This window comes from Diaporthe batatas (genome assembly GCF_019321695.1).
Source record: "Diaporthe batatas strain CRI 302-4 chromosome Unknown Contig00010, whole genome shotgun sequence".
Taxonomy (NCBI): Eukaryota; Fungi; Ascomycota; class Sordariomycetes; order Diaporthales; family Diaporthaceae; genus Diaporthe; species Diaporthe batatas.
Window position 1 is genome coordinate 1031352 of NW_025408557.1, and position 23650 is coordinate 1055001.

General features: G+C 57.0%; 5 protein-coding genes across 5 annotated transcripts; 3 read left to right on the top strand and 2 right to left on the bottom strand.

Moving 5' to 3' along the window:
- Positions 1 to 930: 930 nt before the first annotated feature.
- Positions 931 to 4451, top strand: KVR01_008463 (protein phosphatase regulator BUD14; the record flags this gene model as incomplete). The annotated part of the gene is made up of 5 exons (XM_044790727.1): positions 931 to 958; positions 1186 to 2355; positions 2423 to 2496; positions 2546 to 4324; positions 4389 to 4451. 5 exons carry the CDS (start codon positions 931 to 933, stop codon positions 4449 to 4451), a joined length of 3114 nt encoding a protein of 1037 aa, XP_044642230.1.
- A 1478-nt stretch (positions 4452 to 5929) lies between these two features.
- KVR01_008765 (uncharacterized protein) lies at positions 5930 to 6570 on the top strand (the record flags this gene model as incomplete). Its single annotated transcript, XM_044794716.1, has 2 exons — positions 5930 to 5991; positions 6126 to 6570. 2 exons carry the CDS (start codon positions 5930 to 5932, stop codon positions 6568 to 6570), a joined length of 507 nt encoding a protein of 168 aa, XP_044642532.1.
- A 1896-nt stretch (positions 6571 to 8466) lies between these two features.
- KVR01_008541 (AAA family ATPase CDC48) lies at positions 8467 to 11941 on the bottom strand. The gene is made up of 4 exons (XM_044791643.1): positions 11433 to 11941; positions 11287 to 11370; positions 10982 to 11231; positions 8467 to 10925 (listed from the first exon to the last, which is right to left on the bottom strand). The coding sequence occupies exons 1-4, from the start codon at positions 11480 to 11482 to the stop codon at positions 8850 to 8852; spliced, it is 2460 nt and encodes an 819-aa protein (XP_044642308.1). The 5' UTR covers positions 11483 to 11941; the 3' UTR covers positions 8467 to 8849.
- A 40-nt stretch (positions 11942 to 11981) lies between these two features.
- On the bottom strand, positions 11982 to 13927 carry KVR01_008648 (uncharacterized protein). Its single transcript, XM_044788439.1, has 2 exons — positions 13367 to 13927; positions 11982 to 13315 (listed from the first exon to the last, which is right to left on the bottom strand). The coding sequence occupies exons 1-2, from the start codon at positions 13438 to 13440 to the stop codon at positions 12982 to 12984; spliced, it is 408 nt and encodes a 135-aa protein (XP_044642415.1). The 5' UTR covers positions 13441 to 13927; the 3' UTR covers positions 11982 to 12981.
- A 4472-nt stretch (positions 13928 to 18399) lies between these two features.
- Positions 18400 to 23076, top strand: KVR01_008817 (uncharacterized protein). Its single transcript, XM_044787149.1, has 2 exons — positions 18400 to 19778; positions 19841 to 23076. Exons 1-2 carry the CDS (start codon positions 19097 to 19099, stop codon positions 21841 to 21843), a joined length of 2685 nt encoding a protein of 894 aa, XP_044642584.1. The 5' UTR covers positions 18400 to 19096; the 3' UTR covers positions 21844 to 23076.
- Positions 23077 to 23650: the final 574 nt, after the last annotated feature.

Here is a 23650-nt window from a genome sequence, read left to right on the forward strand (position 1 = left end):
CTGCGTGCCCACGGGATGGGTAGTGGGCCTTTGCTGCAGGTCGAATTGGCCCTGACCCACGGCCACGGGCGTCCCCATCCATCCCCCCATCCACCCACCCACAATCGGCCCCCATCAGCTTAGCTGCAGGCAGAGCTCCAGCAACGCTCCGCCGTCATCATAGCTGCGCAACAACCTTGGAACCAATGGAACCAGCGCCGATGGACTAACTTGTGAGGGGGCCCCGAGAACAGACCCTTTTGAGGAACGGGTCGAGGGACAGTAACCCGTGGTCGAGACCACACTTTGCCCGTCCGTCTGCCTTTCCTATCGTCTCGATCGAGGCTATAGTCGACGGCCGGCGCTGCGACGGCCAGAATTCTAGCCTGGTGCCGAGAGCGTTGGATCTCCAGCCCCAAACCCGCCAGTCGACCACTCCTGGGCCTCCGTCCCGTCTCTGTCACGCAAGCCTGTCTTTCCAGCCCAGTCTCAGCGCTCCGCAACCCGCCCAACATAACCCCTGAGCCTTGTTCCATGCTCCTCCCGCCCCTTGTTCAGCCCAGTTCTGTGCCCGGCAAGCCAGTACCAGCAGAAGCAGAAAGAAGCAGAAGCAGAAGCAGAAGCACAAACATCACCAGGCGCACGCTCAGAGGAAAGGAGCACCGCACCAGCAAGAACAGCGCCCACAAACTAGGCTGGATTCTGGCACGCCCGGCTGTCTGGTCTTGTCTCCCTGCCTCAGTCAGAGCAATCAACCGATCCTTCTTCCTAATTTATCCATCTATCCCTCCCACCTGCCAATCCGACAATCAGTCAGTTGCAATCGCTCGGTTGATTCAGCCACCCCGGCAGTCACAACAAATACGATCATCAGACGCATAGCCGTCCCCATACCGCCTGCGCTGTTCATGCTGTCGCTGTCGCTGTCGCGGCAGATCACACCCGTTCAACATGACAAGACCCGAAATTATTCGTGCTGGTATGTGGCATGTGCTCGGCACGAGCATGACTCTCTCTCAGCCTCCCAAGCCCTCCCGCTCCCTCACGTCGCCTCGCTTCGGCCACACTGCCGCTGCTTGGGCCATCTTGCGAGTTTGCCCGTCTCAAAGGAGCCACCACCCTGTCGCACCCAGAACCCACGCCCCCTGCGCCGCAACCACCCCCGATCAAAACAATGCTGACTCTCTCGCTCCATCCTTCATCCAGACTCGATTGATCTCCAAGATCGCGAAGCACCCTCCGCAAAGAACCACGCTGCCCGCCCCAGTCCCCTCAACACCTCCCAGTCCGCCGCCAACGGAACCGCCCCTCACCAGGCCGAGACCCTGCGAGAGGTCGCTGCCGGACAAGCAGAGGAGGAACTTCACAGCCCCCGAGTCTCTTGGGCCAACGGCGGCGAAACTGGCGACCTGCAGAAATACGCCGAAGACCTCGCCGCCGGAGTTTCGAGTTCCCTCAACGCCGACAACATGGCCGCACGCCAACAAGATGACCTCGCTGTCGCACAAAATGGGGGCTTGGAAACAGAGGACGCCGACCTGGACGGCGACGACGGCGACCTGGACGACGACGACATGATGGACAAGATCTCGAGTTCGCCTTCTATCGATGATGGTGCGTCTCCATCCTGTCACCTGCCGCTGCTACAGTCTTTACACGCTTGCGCTTCGCCGTGTAGTTCTCCGGCTTCAGCATGCTTCAGCGAGGCGAGGTCCTCTTCCCCATACCTCGACCAACCTGACTACTTCCCCTTACAGACTGCGCATGGGCCCGCAGACAAGTCGCCTGCTGTGCTTTCTAGACGTCATCATCATCATCATCATCATCCTCCCCCCCGTGGTTCACCCCCTGGACGGCTTGGCGCACATGCTAGCCAGGGGTACACGGCACCACAAGGCAACGGACCTGAGAATCTGAGGAGCAGTGGCTTCCCAATTGGACTACACGAAGTGGAATGCAGACTATCAGATACAGACGACGGCGATCGCTATGCCCTGAACGACCTGCTCGATGGAATACAAGCATTACAACAAGACCTCCAGGATGAGCAGGAGGGTATCGACGAGGCCATCGGAATGGAAGATGATGTCTGCAGTACCGACGACCTGGTAGTTCCATACGAGGATTTCACCGATGAAGATGATGATGACGACTATTTCCTTGAGTCTCATGACCCCCGGTTCAGCGATTCTGGTTGGGGCGGTGAATGCTTACACGATACAGAGGACATCGATTTCGAACTCGTCTACGCGCTGCACACATTCATTGCAACCGTCGAAGGGCAAGCGAACGCGACCAAGGGCGACGCCATGGTTCTGTTGGATGACAGCAACAGTTATTGGTGGCTGGTTCGGGTGGTCAAGGACAGCAGTATTGGTATGATGAGCCCCCAAGATATTTGCTGGCTTTCCTGGGGCTGTTTTGGCTGACGCGCTCGACCAAGGTTATCTGCCGGCTGAGCACATCGAGACACCGACTGAGAGGCTTGCACGTCTGAATAAGCACCGGAACATCGATGTAGGTTGGAGAGGCACAGTTATTCCGAAATCGAGACTAACGCGCTTAGTTGTCGGCAACTATGCTGGGCGATCAATCCGACAAGGCCAAAAATCCAATCAAGACGGCGATGCGCCGGCGGAAGAAGAATGTTTCCTTCGCTGCTCCGACATACGTAGACTACTCTGATTTCGACTACGACACGGAGGAGGAAGAGGAGGCCGAGGCAGAATTTTATGCTCAGCAGCAGCAGCAGCAGCAGCAGCAACAACAACAACAGGCGCAGCAGCAGTCCCAACAACGAGCAGCCGCCGCCAAGCAGACTACCGCCGAAGACGCTGCGGCCAGCGAGGAGGCGGCAAAGGTAGCGCCACTCAGGCCACGGGCCCAAAAGTCTGTACAGATCGTGGACCCCGCCGATCCAGAGTCAAAAGAAGATTCACCCACTTCGGGCAAAAATCGAACCAGCGAGGAGATCTTTGAGACGAACGGCGTGGAGGGTCCGAAGAGGAAGGCCGACGGCACGGTCAGAGATTCCTTCTTCAAGGACGACACGGTGGAGACTAAAAAGATCACTCTGACGCCTAATTTGTTGCGGGATGATGGGACTGTCAGGGCATCAACTGACTCTGACAAGGGCCCAAACAAGCGCCCGAGCTTGGACAGAATCGACAAGGAACTAAGGGAAGACCCCAAGAAAAGCAAAGATAAGAAGGAGAAGGAGAAGAAGGGCGGTTTCCGGGGCCTGTTCTCGCGCAAGGACAAGAAGCAGAAGGGTGGTGACGACGATTCTCTTGGGAAACGATCCATGGATGTGGTTGCAGAGGCCCCGGAGAGGGAATCCGAGGACTTGGACGACCAGGAGAAGGCAGGTGCCTCACCACAGCGCAACCCGAGCAAACTGCATAAACAGCAGCCGCGTGTGGAACCTTCGCTAGCGGCGATCAAGTCTGGGACTGCTCCGCAGGGTAACGGCATGGATCTTTCAACGTTCCTGAACGAAGGGAAGTTGAAGAATGTCGCCAACGTGCCACCCGCTTCGATGCGACTCGTTGAGCCAGATGCGCAGGACGCGGAGGACGACGATGAGTCCAAGCCGGCCGGGTCCAGGCCAGCGGCTTCCCGGTCGGAGAGTGTTGAGGACAGCCCACCTCAGGCTACGACTGCAAAGTCACGTATGCAGATTGAGGATTCGGATTCGGAAGATGATGATTACAACGAGACGATCAGGCAGTTATCAGGCTCGAGCAAGAAGACCCAGGAGAAGCCCAAGCCAGAGTCACCAGTGCAGACTAGGGACCAGCCGGAGAAGACACAGCAGGGAGAGCCACAACAGGCCGAGCCACAACAGGAGAAGCCGTTCCGGCCTACGCTTCCGGGGGCATTCCCTGACAGCTACCTGAGCACGCAGTCTGCTCAGTCCAACTCGACCATCACACCAGAACGAGCCGCGGAGGCCACTCAGCGCCAGGACCGCTTGTCAGAATCGCCAATCGAGGTGTCCCCGATCACGCCGAGTGGGGACAAGCCTCCCGCATTGATGGGCGACACATCAAGCCAGGAAGACCACTCGTCACCTGTGTCGTCGCCGTCACCCGAACTGATCGACAGGGAAGAGGCAGGCGGCACACACCGAAACCAGGATTCCATCACCACTTCCACCTCGACAACGACGGTCTCGAACTGGAATGACACGAGCCTCCGGGAGTTCTTCGACTCGGGGACTGACATCAGAGATCTCCTTGTTGTGGTCTACGACAAGACCGATGTTGAGCCAGTCGGACCTGAACACCCGGTCGCGGGCACACTGTTTAAAGAACAGAACGCCAAGTTGGCAGAGATCACAACTGTAAGTACACCAGACTCAAGGATGCAAAGACGTGCAGAGCATTCCACTAACCAATGGCGAACAGCAACTCGACCACATGCTGGGCGACTGGCTCGCGCGAAAGCAGCGACTGCGAGGAACCGTGTAGTGGCCAGAAACACCATATACCCCTTCTTTTCAGCATTTAACGGACCACTACCGTCCTCGCCATCTGATCTACCTTTACGACCTACGCTATCGCTTGTACAACATTTCCCCTTGTTCACACCCATGATGCATCTATGACTCTCCCAAAAGGTCCATGTTGCAGGATACCCTGCTTGTAATGGCCTCGTTACATATTTTGAGGCCCGGCGTTCTTGGTGAAGGAGGGCTCGGAAGAAGAGCGGAACGGCTTCATGAAAAAAAATGTAATAATACCAACGGAGACTGGGCATATACCTCTACTGCTTTCATTTCATTTGTCCAACGTGTTGCAGGGCGGACTGAAGGAAGACGAAGGACGCCCATTGCGCTGTGTGCTCGTCACCTGATGTCTGCCACATCAGCCTGGCGATGGAATCTCGCATCCTTGGTGGAGTGAGAGCCAGGGGGGAGAAGGGGGGGATTGGGCGATTCATGTGTGCCGATGACAGGCCCTTGCGGCATGAATTCGAAGGCCCATTGGCGCTTTTAATACTTATGACTGAATGACCCTGACATGGCTGGCTCCTGATCTAGCGTGACTGTTGGCCGGGCACAGAGCTCCTTGAGGCCCTCTGGCCGTACTGAGGAGCCATGCAGCATGTGCATGGAAAGCCGAACGGGGCAGCGAGCGAGGCTGTGGAGACGCGAGCTGCATGCTTCCCAGCAATGCAAAATTTCCAGAATTGCATCCAGCCTGCCAGCCTTGCGTTGCTCGGGCACGTTTTTGAACCTGCTTCCTTTCATGACGACATTCCGCATTCACTCGCTCGCCGACTTACTCGCCAACTCTCTTTGTAGACTGTCTCTCCTGACACCAAGACGCCAATCTGCACCAACACACCCAATTAAGCAGGCGACAGCTCTCGCTTGTGTTTTGTCCCGTCCCGCCCCTTCCCAACTGCTCTGCATCTGCCTGGCGGCTGCAGACCGAGCGAGCGAGCGAGCAAGCTTGAAGCAAAAGTCATACCACCCCCAGGGCAGAACACAACAGACGTAACAAGCCCATCCCGTCCCCTGCTGCAGAGCAGCACAGCAGCAGAGACCCGACAAACGACGAGACGCGCACCCTGCACTGCAGCACCGACGAGTTGGAGAAGCTCGTGCCTGTCCTTTCCTCGCTCGATATCGGAGCGCCCTGACTGCCCTTGGGACGCGCTAGCCACGAGCTACCCTGGAGCTCTGTGCCCGCCGCCGTCGCAACGCCCATTCTCACCACACCCGCGCGGGCGTCCAGGCAGGAGGACCACTGCCTCTACCTCACCCCCCGCCCTCGCTCACACACCTTAAAAAAAAGGTCCAGCCCAGCGCCGTGCTCCCCCCCTCCCTGCACCACCCCATCACGGCTGCCCAGCTTCGCCTACTATGTCACAAAACTCCCTGCGACCACCACCCACTAAACTCAAGATACCGAGGGCGGCAGCTACCTACACACCAGCCACAATGGATCCCGATCTGCGCTCCCAGCTCAACATGCTGCTGATCAATGGCGGCCATGACAAGAAGTGAGTTGCGCGCATATCATCCCCTGCCCACCCAAGCTGCTACATACAACACCCACCACCAGCACCAGACCACAATTCCTCACAAACAAGTGCAGCCTGCTGACCACGCCCGTCTCTCCTCTCCCGCAACACAGGCTTCAAGAACAACTCCTCTACACCCTCAACGCACACTCCAACAACTGGCCAACCCAAGTACAAAACCGCGCCCTCGCCCTCCTCCGCAGCGGCGAGGTCACCACCTTCCCCGTGCTCCTGAAACAGATCCTCGACGAGGTGCGCAAAGAGACAGCCGCGGGCCCCCAGCCCAAGGGCACGACTTCCGGCTCGTCATCGGCAAACGGCAACGCTGAGTCGTCCTCGGCCGGCGGCAGCACAAACAACGGCGCCGGCACCACCGTGCAGGTCAACGGGTCCAAGAAGCACGCGGGGCCCGGGCCCGGAGAGGCCTCCAACCTCAACAGGGAGGTGTCGACGTCGCTGGCCGTGCCGGCCACCGTCGTCGAGGAGGCGCTCAAGATCACGAGGGACGTGCTCAAGGAGGTTGCCGAGTTCGAGGAGGAGTCCAATGGTGCCACTTGAACAGCGGACCGACTCGCATGATCCGAGGCTGGCTTTTTTTTTTTCTTGGGCCAAGCGCGTCTTCGTCTTCTTTCAGCACGGCGAAATATAGAGAAGAGCGGGAGAACGCGGAAGAGGGGAGAAGAGAGGAAGACGAAACACAAACACACACACAGAGAGAGACACGCAAAGAGCCCTCGTTGCCTGAGTTCCGCCGTCCCCGGAGCGCTGCAATTATGGAACCTTGCAGGGCTGGTCACGAGGAAAATAAGTCGAGGGGATTACCATGGATACAGAGACTCAGCGCACGCACAGCGAGCGCCCTATCGAAAGAAGGCAGCCACGCTCCCGAGTTTGACGAGCCCGGACCAGGCTGGGCAACTCTCCAAAACACAAGCAGTCGCCGAATCGCTGATTGCTACACATAATAATGCCCAACAGACAGTCCTGCGGTCCTGGACAGGCGGGCGGGAACGACGACGACCCAGGATTCCATCACCCGCTCCTGAGTCTTTTTCACCTATCTATTGTGTCGTCCTCCCCCTCGCCCACGGGAAGGAAAGGTGTTGTTATTTCTGGTACCGTACATACTGGGGCCATCGTTGCATAAAACAACCGTACATAACATGGCCTGATGTCAGGACACAGTGGCCCGGGGGCAAGGGGGCGCCTTTACATGATTATTATCATCAACACCACCGTCACCAACCTTTACCATCACCATCAGTCATCATCCAACGAGAAAAAAGAGAGTCGGGGCAAGAGGGTCGTTGCTAGATGTTAAAAAAACCCTTTAATACACCTGATCCTGTTTCGGGGCTTCAACAGGCACCACTACACTTTTCTTCTGATTTCCCCTCGTATCCTGTCTTGATCGTCTGTGAGGGCACCCGGAGGCTTCATGAGAGCCCATGGAGCATTCCTTGGGGGGGTGGGTGGATATGTGCGCACGCACTCGTAGAACCCACGACAGCCCCTTTTGAGCTCCTTCACGTCGGCCCGACGAGACCGTCCAAGCTTCGAGATCTGACTCCACCCCCCCCCCCCCAGAGAAACCGTCTAGTCCTTTCCCCTCCGCACGTGAGGCTCGTCCACTGGGCCTGCTACATGCCTCCTCGGTGGTATCTGAGCCAGCCACCGTTCTCGTGGGCCCTTTCCCGACTGCCGCCCCCAACCATCGCCCTCCAGCATGACGAACGGAACGAGCGCAAGGGGTTATTACGCGGGCGGAGGATAGACGGGGCGGAGACCTCACTGATATCTCGTACATCCCGTTGTCTTGGGGTGGTTGGTGGTCACGGTCATGGATATCTAATGTATATTGTATATATATATATATATGGCCCCCTCGCACCTGAAGGCCTGACCAACCCCCCCCCCTCGGCCACTCCACCACCATTCATTTATATCCAAGGGCAGGTGATGGTTACATGGGACGGTTGCAGAAACGAACGTGTTGAATCATAGAGAGGAGAGGAGGGAAGCGCGGCAGGGAATAAGAGGAAGTAAGGCGCATGCCCTCCAAGGCGAGCAGGCGCATGCCTTTTCTTCAGCCAGGTAAGGACATGCAGACAGGTCAGCAGGCGTTCCACGGGCGTGGAGTCGTCCAGTCTTTCTTGATCTCCTGTGGCTGCGAGGATGATATCCATATTGTCCATCCACTACCTCGGGGATAGATAGATGTTCCACAGTAGTTGTTGACGGGATTCCTCGCCAGCTCGTACGCTCGCACGCCAGATAAGCTTGACAGTATTTACAGTCAGCGTGATGAGAGAGAGAAGCTGGCTGAACGAGTGAATGCCTGGAGGCGTGGCAGGACATAAGATCCGGCGAGGCAGATAATACAGACGGACGACATAGACATACGAGCATATAGGGACGGGGTCCACGACAAGTCACAGAACCCAAAAGGCAAAGTTTTGTGTAGTTCAATTTCATTCATAAAAAGCAACTCTCTCATTAAGGAAATCTATCGTAATCCAGATCGCCTGCGCCAAGGCAGCCAGAAAACTCCCAAGATCGCAGTCTATGTGTGGAGCCGTCGGCTTCAGTGGCAGTGGGGCACTTTCACTAAAGGACGTCGCGAGTCCCACCCCAAAGAGCTGGCCCTGACCCAGATAATCCTGCAATGGGGATGATTTCTTCCATTTATCCGCCTGAATCGATGTGCGAGATGGACGACTCGTCTCGAAAGCCTTGAACCAAGCAGTAGCTCCAAAGCCTCACTTCGATCGCACCAACCAAGGAGACTAAAATACAGACGGTTGAGGTGCCATACAGTGTATGCACTATGCATGCACTTAGTCGTACAGACCATCATCGTTGCCAGCGTCGCCGAAGGAGTCGGCCGCGTTGGCGGCGGCGGAGTCGGCTTCGGGGAACTTGAAGTACGCGCCAGGGCCGGCGTTCTTCATCTGCTGGGCAAAGGCCTCGTATCGGCGGATCTCGACGTCTGTAACGGAACGACGGGCCATCTGCATGGCCTCCTCAAAGTGGCGCTTCTCGAGCTCGGGCACCGGGTCCTCGGCATCATCCTCCATGTCGACATCCTCGCCAGCAGCCTCGCGTGCCTTGGTGCGCTCGATGTCGAGAGCGATGGACTCCTTGATGGCCAGCTTGACAGCACGCTGGGTGATGAAACCCAGATCGGCACCGGAGAAGCCGTGAGTCTTGGACGCGATGTAAGGAATGTCGATGTTGGATGACACTGGCGTCTTGCGGAGCTGAGCCTGAAGGATACCAAGACGACCGGCCTCGTCGGGCAGAGGGACGTAGATGAGGGAGTCCAGACGGCCCGGACGGCACAGTGCAGGGTCGAGCTGCTCCGGTCGGTTGGTGGCACCAATGACGAAAACGTTCTTCTTTGAAGTCATGCCGTCCATCTCGGTCAGAAGCTGGTTGACAACACGGTCCGAGGCACCACCGGCGTCTCCAACGGAACCACCACGAGCCTTGGCGATGGAGTCAAGCTCATCCAGGAAGACAATGCAGGGCGCGGCGGCGCGAGCCTTGTCAAAGATGTCTCGGATGTTACTCTCAGACTCACCGAACCACATACTCAGTAGCTCGGGACCCTTGACGGAAATGAAGTTGGCCGAGCACTCGTTGGCAACAGCCTTTGCCAACATCGTCTTACCCGTACCGGGAGGACCATAGAAGAGAACACCGCGAGAAGGAGACATGCCAAACTTGAGGAACTTCTCGGGGTGGTCCACAGGGTACTGCACCTGCTCCTTGAGCTCCTGCTTGACGCCCTCAAGGCCACCAATGTCTTCCCAGCGGACGTTAGGCACCTCGACAACGGCGACCTCACGAAGGGCGGACGGGTTAGAAACACCAAGAGCAAATCGGAAGTTCTCCATGGTAACTCCAAGAGAGTCAAGAACCTCAGCGTCGATGGTGTCCTCGTCGAGGTCGATCAGGTCCATCTTCTCACGAATCTGCTGCATGGCGGCCTCCGAGCAGAGAGCAGCAACATCGGAACCGACGTAACCGTGGGTCTCGGCAGCAATTTGCTCCAGGTCGACGTCGTCACCAAGCTTCATGTTCTTGGTATGGATCTGCAAGATCTCGAGACGACCAGTTGGGTCGGGAATGCCGATGTCGACCTCACGGTCGAAACGGCCGAAACGACGCAGAGCTGGGTCGATAGAGTTGGGTCGGTTGGTGGCGGCCATAACGACGACGTTGGACCGAGCCTTCATGCCGTCCATGAGTGTCAGGAGCTGGGAAACAACACGACGCTCGACCTCTCCGTTAGTCTTCTCACGCTTGGGGGCGATCGAATCGATCTCATCGATGAAGATGATAGCGGGCGAGTTCTTCTCGGCTTCCTCGAAAGCCTTCCGCAGGTTCGACTCGGATTCACCGGCCATCTTGGACATGATTTCAGGGCCGTTGATCAGGAAGAAGAAAGCTCCAGTCTCGTTGGCGACAGCTCGAGCCATCAGTGTCTTACCGGTACCCGGGGGACCGAACAAGAGCACACCACGAGGGGGCTTGATGCCGATGGACTTGAACAACTGGGGGTGTCGCAGTGGAAGCTCAACCATCTCACGAATCTGTGCCATCTGCTTGCGGCATCCACCGATGTCATCGTAGCCCACTTCGTTCAGGTTGTTCTCCTCCTCGTCACGCTGGATCGGCTCGCCCTCGCAGTGGATGACTGTGTCCTGGGCGACGATACCGTACTCGGGGGGGTCAACCTCGACGACCTTGAACTCGACTGCTCTCATACCTCCACGGGCGATGAAAAGGTCGCCTTGGCGGACTGGCCGGTAAGCCTCTCGGAAATATGGGGCAAGGAAAACGTCGAATAGAGAGCCGGTGAGACCTTCGACTGTGTCGGCGATCGGCAGAACCGCGATTCTCTTGGCCTGTTCTCGTGTGTTAGTGACTGATTGATGACGTGAAATATGGACTGTATACTCACATATTTGATATCGGGGCAGGCGTGGATGGTGATAATATCGCCGTGCTTCACACGGAGGTTGTGTCGGACCACGCGGTTCAGACGACAGCTGCCATCATCGAGGTCATCATCACCGAGGACAACAAGCACGGTGTCCTTCCTCTTCTTGCCTCGGACAAGGACGGTATCGCCACGGAACAGCTGGAGAGCGTCCATGGTGTTGTTTGAGAGGGCGATGATGGAGTTGTCATCGTTGACGGCATCGGTAACCCTGTGGGATGTCAGTATGCTGTTTTGACAGAAAAGATGCCAGTTCAAGGTCGTACATAAGCTGGTTGGGCTTCTTCTTCTTCTTGAGGATGGCGGTTGCGGTGTCATCCTCTTCCTTGCGCTCGGCGCCAGAAGCGTCCCTGCCAAGAGTCAGTCAGTTTGAAGTCGCAGAAGCGGGGCGAGCGGGGCATCGTATACGTACATCAAATGGCTCTTCTTCTCGGTGTGGTCTGGGTTGGGTTCAGGGGCCATCTTGACTGTTTGCTTGCAGGAAGATATGGATGTGCAAACGAAGGCGTGGTTTGTTGAGAGCTCGGGAGATGTGCTGGCGGTTTGCCGGTAAGACGTCGGTAGCTCAAGGCCAAGCGACGGTCCTAATGGAAATGGTGGTGTGTGTGGGAGATCAAAGATTCAGAATCTTGTTGACCTGGGGGAATGGGATACGAAGGAAGGGAGATGGAGATGGAAGGAAACCTGAGGGCCGTTTTGCAGTCCGGAGGTTTTGGGAGATGGTTGAAGGTGTGTTGTCTCGATGTTGGAAGGCGATGGCGGCGAAAGCTAGGTTGGACAAGCCCCGGCCTCCCTACCCACTAGGCAGCTTCATGACGACAATTGCCAGCCGGGGTTGCCAGACCCACTTGAGCGCAGAGAGGCCCGAGCTTGAGCTTGAGTCCAAGTAGACCCTGACGAGCTTGAGCGGTTGGAACCTTCTAGTTTTGGCCCTTGCTGACTGTATGTACCCGGATGGCAAAATGCACCCGCCAGAAACCCATCTTATCTCCAAGGCCTGTGGTCTACGCAACAATTCTCTATGCTTTGGAGGCAAAACCCCCAAAATCGATTTCTCAGCAGACTCGATTTTGCTGGCCAGGGGCGAGCTGAAGACTATTGCCTCGGCAATTCCAGACACCACTGGCAACGTCTACCAACACTACCAACACTGACACAAATAGCTTGAGATGCAGGCTGAGCTCCGGTGATACTCCTCTGGTTCCTTTGTTTGGCCGTCCTCGCCAGAGATTCCAACGAACAGCTGCAGCTGAGATTCCCCTCAGCTGAAAAGCCAACCTCAGAAGCCTCTCCCACACAAGTCTAGCTTCAATCGTTCTAAGGATCATCCGCCTGCACCTGGCCGAACCGCGGAATCCCTGTGGCTAACAGCACCCGAAGCTGGGAGGTGTAGGGTGCTTTTGAACAGTTTACTGCATCTGCAAAGATTATTCACTTGCCCTATCGACTCAACCTCAGCATCAAGTTCCTGAACGAGCACTGAACACATTAGCCATCTTGGATCATGACGAGACCGCAATGTTCGGTCTAAGGGTCTAAACATTTGCGCAGGGCGGTTCAGAGTGCTGACTGCCCAAAACCGCGGGAACGTCATCGAGGCTCATCGTTTTGACATCTCTAAGGTTGACATGCCCTTGGCAGAAAGCTCTTTGGCATGGACTCCCGTGGGACATTCTTCTTGAGGGCAGCATCCCATGGGTTCCACCCTTCACGGGATATCACCTTTTCCATCGGACCGGTAGTTTCGTCTTGATGAGAGCGTTTACTACTGGCGTGGTACTACTAGGCACCGAAATGGTGGGGCACACTTGCGCTTTAGATGGACATAATGATGGCCGCAATGTTGATTCATTTCCGGTTTGTCTGAACGCATCTCACGAGTTCGAAGGCAACATCCAATCGCGAATTCCCTGGTTCAATCTGCCGAGTTCGCAAAATCCCACTGTCTCCCCGCAACTCCCTCAATTATTCCAGCCGGTTATGCTACCAAGTCCCTTGTACTTCAAAGCATCCTGCTTCGACAACGGCCACGTCGCTACCTTGGGCCTATACCCGAGGTACTGGCCGGTCTCGTCACGGACCGGCGTGAAGTCCGCCACGCCGTTGAGGCCGGGGGAAAGGTTGATGTAGTGGTCCAGGAGGCCCTGCGCGACCAGCCCAATGCCCGTGCTAGGGCTCGCCGTTGCGATACGCTCGTGACGAACTGATGTCGACAGCCAGTTCTCTGTGAGCCAGGAAATCCGCGGGTAACCTCTCCCCGGGGCCTCGCGGCAGACACGTTTCGGGGGTGGGCCTCTGCGTGAAGCATCAGCGTGAGCTCTAACTCCGCCGTGGTTGCTGACTTACTCTTCGTGGGATACAGAGGATCTCTTTTCAGATGAGGATGCGTCAGGGGCCAATGATGAAGAGGTGTTGACCATTGTGCCCTAGTAGACGAGATTCTTGCTGTGCTGCTGTCGGCACTCGAGGAGTATCAGGTATTGGTTATCGCTGTTCGTTCCGGAGCTAGTTCGCTGTTGGCTTGAGATGCGCGATGCATGATTAGCATCGCCAACAGACGACCCCTATATAGCCTTTGGCTCTTTATCAACCACACGCGGCTGCCTCTTCCTTCATAGCGCGGCTATTACAGCACGACCAGCAGAATATCATCTCATGTTGGTAGAAGAAGCATAAAACAGCAGAATCGGGTCCGCAGCACTGATGAGCCATCATCACATAGACGGTTGGGGTCGAAGCTGAGCTCTGGAGTGGCTTGTGGGTTGGGTCGGAGCAATAGTTTAGTTGCTCAGCCCCTCGCTTGATGCGACCGCTGGCCGTCTTTTGGGCCGGGCATGACTGGTTTGACGATGAGCTTTGGGCGAGAGTCTCTATTACCCATCATATTGCGTCAGAGAGGAGTAAATCCATTTACTGCGCTTCGTAAAGGCTCGTCTAGAGTGGTTGACTCTCGACCTTATCGGCGTCTAACACACCTCAGTGCTTGGTGCGGATGGTGCACATCCATCCAGTGTTGGCGGTTGTACAATCCCTGGAAGAGACAGTGCAACCCAGCAGCCGGCTATGACTATTGCATTCCTTCAGTGAGAATCCCGTCACGTATGAAGCCGTGTCAATGAATAATTTTACACAAGACAGGTGTGGCAAGTCCAAACTTACGGGGCACATGACACAATGCAGAAGATTCGGTAACCGTCGTTTGACATGTACGGAGTACAGTAACCCAAGAGACTTGCTTCCACACGTGCGGGCGCTGCTATGCGCAGCACTTGAGCAACTCAGTACGCGCTCGTTGTCCGCCCAGCTCTTGCAGATCATGGGATCTCACAGCATTTCCGTGGTCCAGAGGTTTACTACGCGGTCAACGGCTGGTGTGCTGTACACACATGCCCCCATCTTGGCCTGACCCGAGAGATCCAAGTGTGCCCCGGGGGCCCGCTCGGGGGCCGCACTCTGCATAGCCAACGTCGACCTGCAGTGTAATTAATGCACGACTGGGTGCGACGGCTGATCTCACACGGCATCTGTGTCCCGACGACGACGTTACGGGTTGCTGCTGCCGCCGCTGCCCAGTGCTAAAAAGCTGTGGAACTGCGTCTAGGTGACTGCCTAGTGTTGACAGAGCCGTGACCTACTTACCTCTGCAGTGCTACGCCTTGGGTTCGCCGACGATCCAGCTCCAGCGTCATCCGCGGTGCTTCTGAGCATTGGCTTCCAAGGCAGCAAGGTAGCTAGCTGGGTGGGTGAGTCCGGATTTGTCTCTGGACCAAGTGCAGATACGAAAGGACGATCGTCAAGTCTTGCGCAGGTCAAACCCCGTTTCGGGCCTTGGTGTTTGGCCAGCTACAGGCACCCATACGGGCCGCGCCATCGTCGACGATCCTGTGCGAGCCCCTCTGCCCCTCAGGCCCATCCACACGCATCGTGGCCCCAATCCCGCGAGCTCGACAAGCGACCCGGATCCCATATCGCCACGGATTAAGAGGTGGCGGCACCGCGAGGCCGAAACATTCCCAGCCCAATGGGCGATGGGCAGGCCCGACCACGACAGTGACCAGAACGTGCATGGTCGTGAGACACGCCAGCAGACAAGCGAGCGCCGGAGCTCCCCTCCTCAGGCATGTATGTATGTATGTACGTACGTGGGTATGGATGTAGCAGGCCAGCATGTGCGGCGGTTGATGCTGCCCAGCTTGGTGCCGGCAGGCTGGTCGTGTGAGAGCCTCTGCCCTGGTTTCGCCTGCCTGTCACGGCGTCCGAGGAACAAAACTGCGCGGGGCAATTACGGTATTGCATGCAGAGAATACCGCGTACCGCAGTACGTACTCTTTTTTTTCTCGCACACACAACTGGGGAAGATCCACGCCCGAGATGAGATCAACGGCAGACGGGTTCAGGGCACGGGGACAGGCCCCACGATCCCGCAACGCCTGTATCCACTTCTGGCGCACATGGCAAAGGCCCTGAATGAAGAAGTAGCTGCACTCGCAGCCTGTCTGCCTGTCAGGTTCGGATACCCGGTGCGACAGTAGTACGTCAACGTCTCGTCCAACCCTCGCCCCTCCCCACGATGGGGTACAGATAGGGACGGTTGGCTGGAATTGGGTTGGTCGGGTGGGTGACATATGACGAGGCTGCGTTCGATCTTCCTGGGCGCTGTCTTTTTTTGTTCGCGAGGGAAAACTTGCTTTAGGCCTGGCGGACCGTCACCACAGCCGATTGGAGGCCCGCGGATGGTGACCTCGCAGCTGCTAAAAATGGAGCACCTGCGGGAGTCACCCATTGGGCGACCGGAGACCTGGGACATCCATCCAAGCCATCAGGCATGGCCAGTGGCCGACCACGCATCAATCCAGTTCACACTGGCACTGCAGGCGACCTGAAGACCGGGCGTACCAAAAGAATTGTGCCCTGCGGGTGAGACAAGGGTGGAGGGGACACGAGAAGAAGAAAGAGAGAGAGAGAGTTCGCGCAGGATCTCACGAGTCCCTGTCCGCACATCTCCCGGCCGGCGAAACGCCCTGGGCCGCACAACCTCCACTAAACCAGCCCAGTCCCTATGCTTGGGCCGCCAGAGCGGCAGCCTGGCCGCTTCTGCTAGAAAGATAGGTTGTTGTCAGACGACACAACATCAGGCGGATGGGCCCTCGAGCAAAAAGGGGTCGCTGACGGCTTGGTTTGGGCTTGTCCCCCTTGGGGCTTTGGCAAGGCTCGCCTCTACCGGATGCAGCATTTGTGCGTCATTGGCGGTCTCGACTTTTCCTTGGGGCCTCTGGGTGGGATGGATTCCCTTACCCACAATGCCAATCACTGATACCTCCGTACAGAGTGATGGCAAAGCTTTGGAATAGCTCCCGGGACGATCCCACGTTATTGGGCTCGGTGGCGCGGCACTGCGGCAAGCTTGCCCAGGTATCGTCACCTACGCTACCACCACCCTGGGTGCCTCAATTTCCCCTGCCCGCTAGTAGATAAAGGGATCTGGAACATGTGCAAAAAAGCAGTCACGATCGGAGCGAGCATACCCAGCCCAGCCCGGGGGTATGGAAAGCGCTCACGATCGTATGATTTGCAGACAGGACTGGTTGGCCGGATAACAGTCAAGGGCTGGGCCATGGCACGACGTGCGGCGCTCAGCAAGCAACCAGTTGCGCCTCGACCGGTTTCGACGGCACCGGCCGCTGTCGTCATGCCGCAACGAACAATGAATGCGGAGGACTTTGGCCGGGGGGCACGTCGAGGCGCACGAGGCTCGGCCTTAGCACCCTGCTCGAGTGTCACCGCATCGATATGTCTCCAGGGGTGGGAATGAATCTGGACCTCTTCCAACGTTCTAGGGCTAGGAGGGAAGTGGAAACACAGGCTGTCGATCTCCTCCCTACTGCTGGAGTGCTGTTGCTGAGCAAAGGTTTTCTCATCTCATCTCGCGACTCACCGTTTAATATAGCTAGCTACCCTTTGGCGTATCGAGGGACGCGCCGGCGGTCGCTTGGCAACGGAATGAGGCAAGAGTGTTGCTGTTGGACGACGCCACCAGATCTGAAGAAATGCTCAGAGTTGTGGGCACACGAGTTGATCACTTATTAAGAAAATGAGTGCGTCGTCACAGAAGTAAACATTATGATTTTCCGGGATCCTTGTGAACCATGCTGTATGGTCAGCAGTCCTCGAGCGGCAACTGACAGGTCTCGCTGTCGAATTAACCTAAATTTTAAGCAGCGATTCCATGCGTAGAAAAATTGGGGATCGGCATCAACGCCGTCACTGCATGCTGGACGGAGAATGGCACAGTGGTGATGGGAGAAATTACCGATGCGACAGCGCCTCGCCAGCCAGTGATGGAGCCTGCTGTAGTCCACCACCTCGACCGGATCGAGTCTGTACCAGACTGTGTCTGCGTGTCTGCTATAGACCGCAGACCTCGAGGATCTCATCTCCCTACTCCTCTTTGGCTGTCAGTTGCAGCCACCGCCAATCCCAAAACGCTAGTGCAGGTACCTGACCATCAAAGGAAGAACGGAACGTCGGCAGAGGTTGTCGGCTGTCCGTTGTCCGTTGTCCGTTGTCCATTGTCCTCTGCTTTGTAGATCCTGTCTGCCAGTACGTGGGAGCTGCTGGCACCCTGCGAACGGAAACTGCGGACCGGCATCACCTGGTGGGAGGTTGGAAGAGGATCTGAGGTGGTCAAGCTGCAAGCCAGCTCTGGTGGTCCCTGCGTTTGTGTTTGTGGGGTGTGTGTGCTGCGAGTGTGTGTGCACGATGCAGTGCCAGAGAGACTGAAGAGGATTAGCCGGGGTGGCATTCTAATAAAAGAGAAAGCAGGGAACAGAACTCCCCCAGGGCGATCCTTGGCCGGCCAGAGTCCAGACAGAGGGGATGTGCCCATCTCGCAAGTCATACTGTACTGTACAAATGTTTGTGCCTGCGTGTGAGTGTGCGTATGTCTGGAGGGCTGTGCAATGCTGTGCTTATTAGCTGTCTTGTCCTGCTCGAGTCAACTGCAGGTACATAACCTTTCCTGCCTTTCCTGCCAATGTTTTGGGTTTGCAAACTTGCTTTCTGAAGCCGTCTGATCTTGGCAAGGAAAGGCTTGAACCAGACTGTGATTTCATACCTGCAGTACCGAGTACATTTGCTGGTTGCCATGCCAGGGTAAACATATCCAGTGTAGCAGTAGGGGACTCAGGGTGATCAGCCATCTAGTGCAGCCAAGCAGCATGTCAGCATGTACACCACTGCCGCTCGTACTCTTGTCATCTACCTGGGTGCCCGGGAGCAACGGTGCAGCCCCTGTGGAGCCCCTGTGGGCCCCCAATCCACCAGCCCTCTGCCCTTGGTGCTGGCTGGCTGGTCATTCGGACCTTAGGAGGACCCCTCCCACCCAGGTACCAGTCTGCCCGTTCATCCCCCCTTCAGCACCTGGTCTAGGTCTGGTCTGGTCTGGTCTGAGCCTAGCCCACCTGGCAGCCCTGGCACTTGGGCGGCCCATCAAAACACAGGGGTATCCAAGTACCCCAGGCCCCCAGAACACCCATGGACGTCACACATCACTGCTCCAGCCTCCAGCCCGCCTGGGTCCTCCCAAGCGCCGCAGCAGCAGCAGCAGCAGCAGCAGCAGCAGCAGCAGCAGCAGCACCAGTGGCAGCAGCAGGGCAAGCAGCAGGCAAGCAGCCAAGTAAGCAGCGAAGCGAAGTGCAGCAAAGCGCAGCCAGAGAGAGAGCACAGCAAGGCCCAGCCCGGTGGTCTCCCAGTCCAGCCAGCCCAGCCCAGCCCAGTCCAATCCAAACTGAACTAAACGTCGTTGCCGCCCATCTCCCTCCACAACACGACTTGCACTCGGTCGCTCATCTTTTGTGACCACAATCCACTCCTTTCAGCCCAGCCCAGCCTGCTGCTTGCACCCCCGCTGCCAGCTCAGATCGAACGCTCTCGTCCCGCTGCACACACCACATAGTCGGAAAACCAAACCACCTCTGATTCAATCCTGGCTCCCAACGCTGCGACCGGCTTGCCTGTGTCCCTGTGCTGATCTACAGCACTGCCAGCACGGTCGTCCTTGCGTGCCGTACCCTCACGATGACGTCCGCCGCAAACCCTCCGAACCCCCCCAATATTCACCCTCCGACCACTGCAGCTGCTGCAAACCATGGCGGAGGGCCAAATACCCAACCACCAACCCCGACTGCTTCTCACGCCTCCCCTCCCAGCAAACGCGACCTCAAGTCCTGGTGGAAAAATTTCAAGCTCTCCAAGCATGAGGAGTCACATGGTGAAGATCCCTCTACTCCTTGCCCTGCTCTTCTAGAACAATGGGTTTCTCTTGCAGCGGCATACCATGGCAGCAACCCAGATGACCTGCTGTCCCTGGAACATGTCTCGCAGCAACATCCTCACTTGCCTGGCCCTGTCACACCTCTGCTGCTCAGGCCCTCCCACAGCTTCATCTCCAGCCCTGGCTGGTTGGGCAGGGCCTCACAGCAGCAGAGGCGCAGGACGCGACTCGGCGCCTCCCTGGGCGCGCATCTGGGCGGAAGCCTGCGGGCTCCTCCTCTTTGTCTTTGCACCATTGCTCCACCAGAAACCGCCCCGCTGACTTGTGCAGAAACGAAAGCACCCGGTATCTTCGGCGTGCCGTTGCGACAGAGCATCGTCTACGCGAACGTCGCCATATCGCTAGTCGACGACAACGGCAAGAGCTACATATACGGATACGTACCCATCGTGGTCGCGAAGTGTGGGGTTTACCTGAAAGAGAAGGGTACGTACGCGTGAAGTCGCCCCCTCGTCGTAACGGGACTCCGTGCTGATGCGGAAATACAGCAACGAACGTCGAGGGAATCTTCCGTCTCAATGGGTCCGAAAAGCGCATCAAGGAGCTCAAACAGGTGTTTGACTCCCCGGATCGCTACGGCAAGGGCCTCAGTTGGGATGGCTACACAGTCCACGACGCAGCGAACGTGCTTCGGCGGTACCTAAACGATCTTCCGGAGCCCGTTGTGCCCCTTGAGCTGTACGAGAATTTTAGGGGCCCGCTGAAAGGCGCGACCAAGTCGGCTGTTGGCGACGCCGACGGGCCTCAGTTCATCGACGAGTTCGACGTCGAGTCCGCGATCAAAAAGTACCAGCGCCTCATCACGCAGCTGCCTCCTCTGAACCGACAGCTTTTGCTCTATATCCTCGATCTGTTGGCCGTCTTTGCAGCTAAGGCGGATGAAAATCGCATGAACTCGCAGAACCTAGCAGCCATCTTCCAGCCCGGCATGCTGTCGCATCCCAGGCACGCCATGGCCCCGGAGGAGTATCGCCTCAACCAATGCGTCCTCATTTTCCTGATTGAGAACCAGGACCACTTCCTGATCGGAATGCAAGGCACGGCTGCGGACGAGAAGACGGTGCAGGAGGTGCAGAAGGGCACCCCCGTCATCAATGCGCCTGTAACCCCCGGTTCATCTCGTAAGTCCGGCGTCCACAGATCTGCATCTAATGCCAGCGCCGCGGCGGAAAGCATATCCCGAGATGGGGCCATTCGACGAAATAAATCTACCAGCTCGAGGCACTCGCGCGCATCAAATGGTGCCCCGAGCCCTGGTAGCCCTGCCCTTGCGTCAACACCATCCAGCGGGCTCGGCAGGAGCAATACGGTTCCGTCCAAAAGGTCGCCGGCAATCCAGTCTGGGAGGTTTGCGCACATGAGGAACGAAGGGGCCGGCGCGCCTGTGTCACCACTGACACCTGTGGTAGCATCTTCTGCGAACATCCCGGCGCCTCCCACAGTCCAGGAGGTGGAGACACCCGAAGCCAGCGAGCAATCGGATCCACTGGCAAGCAGTAAAGGAGGCCTGACGCCTGGGTACGCACGTGAAAGGAGCCAGGAGCGCCTTCTGGAACCCAAGACAGCTCCAGAGGCCGCGACAACCCCGACCAAGGAGCGGAACCTGAGCAGCCTATTCCAACGGTCGCCTACAGAAAATAGCGAGAAGAAGCAACCCAACAAGCTTCGGAAGAAGCGCGTACCGAGCACGAACCCCAGTGCAGCAAGTTCTGCTGCGTCTCTTGCTCACTCCAGCGCGGTTTCGCCGACTGTCGAGTCTTTTAACCCGATCGAGAGGATGACGGAATACCCTCAACAAGAAGCCGAGGTACCAGCGCAGGACTTGCCGAGGCCGGACGCGATTGATACCCCGTCTGAGCCCACGCCACGGGCCTCGCAGATGCCGTCAAGTGGCCACTTGCCAAGTGAAAATGCCGAACACGGGCTGAGAACGCATCAGTCACCACCCACTTCCCTGCACAGTTCTTTCAACGAAGGCTCTGATGCCGATCGCATAGAGGAGCCAATCCCGTCTATCGAGCAGGTTGAGCATGGCGAACAGCAGGACAGGAAACGACGATGGCGACTGTCACGCAAAAAGGACGACTTCCCCGAGGGTCCAGAGCCTGCCGTGACATCGCCCCGGAGGATTGGGTTCAACAGGACGGCCGAGACCAGCAACAGCTCTGTTGGCACTGACGTGAACAAACCTCGGCACAGTTTCACGGGAGACTCGTCCGAGCCGACCCTGGAAGCTCACTCCAGTATCGACTCTGGCAGCAGAGAACATGGCCATAGCAGGGAGGAATCAAGAGGGCTTTCTGGATGGATCAAGAACAAGATGCGAGAGGCCAAGGAGAATGCTGGGCGCACCAAATCACCACCTGGTGATCGTGGATCCCTCAGCTCGGCACTCCCCGTGCGCGGAAAGAGCCTCGATATCAAACGGCCGGCCGAGGCAGAGAAAGATGCCCCTCAGAAGGCACCAGAAGCCAACGCATCTCAGCACTGATGTGCGAGCTCATTGTCCCATCGATCTGGCCATGAACAGGATATTAGCAACAGCTGTGGATGTACAACTACGATGTACGATTTTAATGCCCCCTCTTTGGTTCCCAACTACACCCGGAATTACAACCATCGGACCCGATTTTATTAATGTTTTCAATCTTCAACTTTATGGCGGTTTGGTTTTGGGAATCGCCAGACCAAGGCAGGCAAATTCATGCAAGAGAGAGAGAGAGAGATCAAGACAGCGACTTCGAAAGAGCAAAGACCACACACGGCAAGAGAGGCACGGGGAGAGGGGTGGCTGGCTCTCATACTGAAGGATTCAATACGAAGGGATGGACAAGATGGGACCAGCTTTTGTTCGAACCTTGGGGGCCCAAGCTTTCTCAAAGTCGTCCTGTCAGGAAAGCTTTGAGCGAAAGCGGTGGGCTGCTACTGTACGGTAACGGCATATGTTGATGTTACCTGTCGATGATTCTGCTGCTGCTACTTGAGGATACCCTGGTTTAGCTACCTGCCTATACGCGGTTTGGGAATGAGAAAAGAAGAGTATTAGGGAACATAACCCCTGGGTGTGATAACTTCCCCCGCTTGCCACATTGCTACTGAAGCTCCATTTGCTGTTGACGGGATGCCACGCGGGTTTTTCTTTGCTTCTCGGTGACGGGCGGCCGCGTGGCCGGGTCGGGACATGAGCGTGGGCGCAATCTCGCCCGTGTCACGTAGGAGCCAGGAGCCGGGAAGAAGAAAGTCAAGAGGAAAAGGTCTCAGGAATAGTCTTTCCTGCGGCTGTCGTTCCGATGGCCGTGAGACAGCCGGGGGTTTACAGTCCGACTGTGTTCTTAATAGAGTGCGAGCAGTAGGGTTTGGTGGGATTACTGCTGTCCTAGAGCTCACACTGAGCCAAGTCCTCGTTCTGGACCGGGTGAGGCTCAAATATCTAGAAGACTTCACAAAACATGTGCATGATCGATCCTCAGGGCGGCCGGATCCTGCCCGCGGGCACCTCGCTGGGCAACTGGGCTCGCCTCGGCTGCTGCTAGGACCTGGGCAAAAGCGGGAGGGTCTGGGGTTTAGCTGCAGTAGCGCGGCCGCTTCCCCAGGGGCTAGGGCCGTTTTAAGCTTGAATCTATGGGGACTTTTCCCCGAGTCCCTGGCAAATGTGAGAGCGAACTCGGCGCGCCGTGCCCTTTTTTTGCTGGCTGTCCCTCTCTCTGTTACTCACAGATTTCGAGATTGGGATCTATATCCCGGTATGTACACCTTGGATTCCCCCCCCCCCTTCCAGATTCCATAAATGGTATCAAAATGGTTGTTTCTGTCCCCCCTCCCAAAACCTTGGAACTCCAAATCGCATTGTGGCGGCCGCCTGGGTGCAACGCTGATATGACCTGGAATAACCAGAGGGATCGTGTACTGCGCAAGACTGATGGCGTGGTGCAAGTGAGAAATTAGGCCCAGCCACGGGCGAGCGAGCTGCCGGCAACCAACACGGGCGGTTAAGGCCCGGGATGATGACTTGGGGATGCCTGTGTCTATGCTGCGTGTCTCACTTTGGAAGATTGTTTTGTGTATGTGCCACGGAAATCCCGATGTTTCTAGCGGTATTCCCTCGCCCACGGTCGCACCGCGGCGCACGAGGCGGAGACATACCACGAGATGGAAGCTGCAGCTGCCCGTTTCTGTGCGTAGGACCAGGACGGGACGGGATGATGGGGAGGGGATGCGGGCCTTTTTCCCCTGGTGGACGAGATCTTGTCCAATTGTTCCTTGGTGCTGGTTGAGGCCTCTGGGAGGCATTCAGGTGT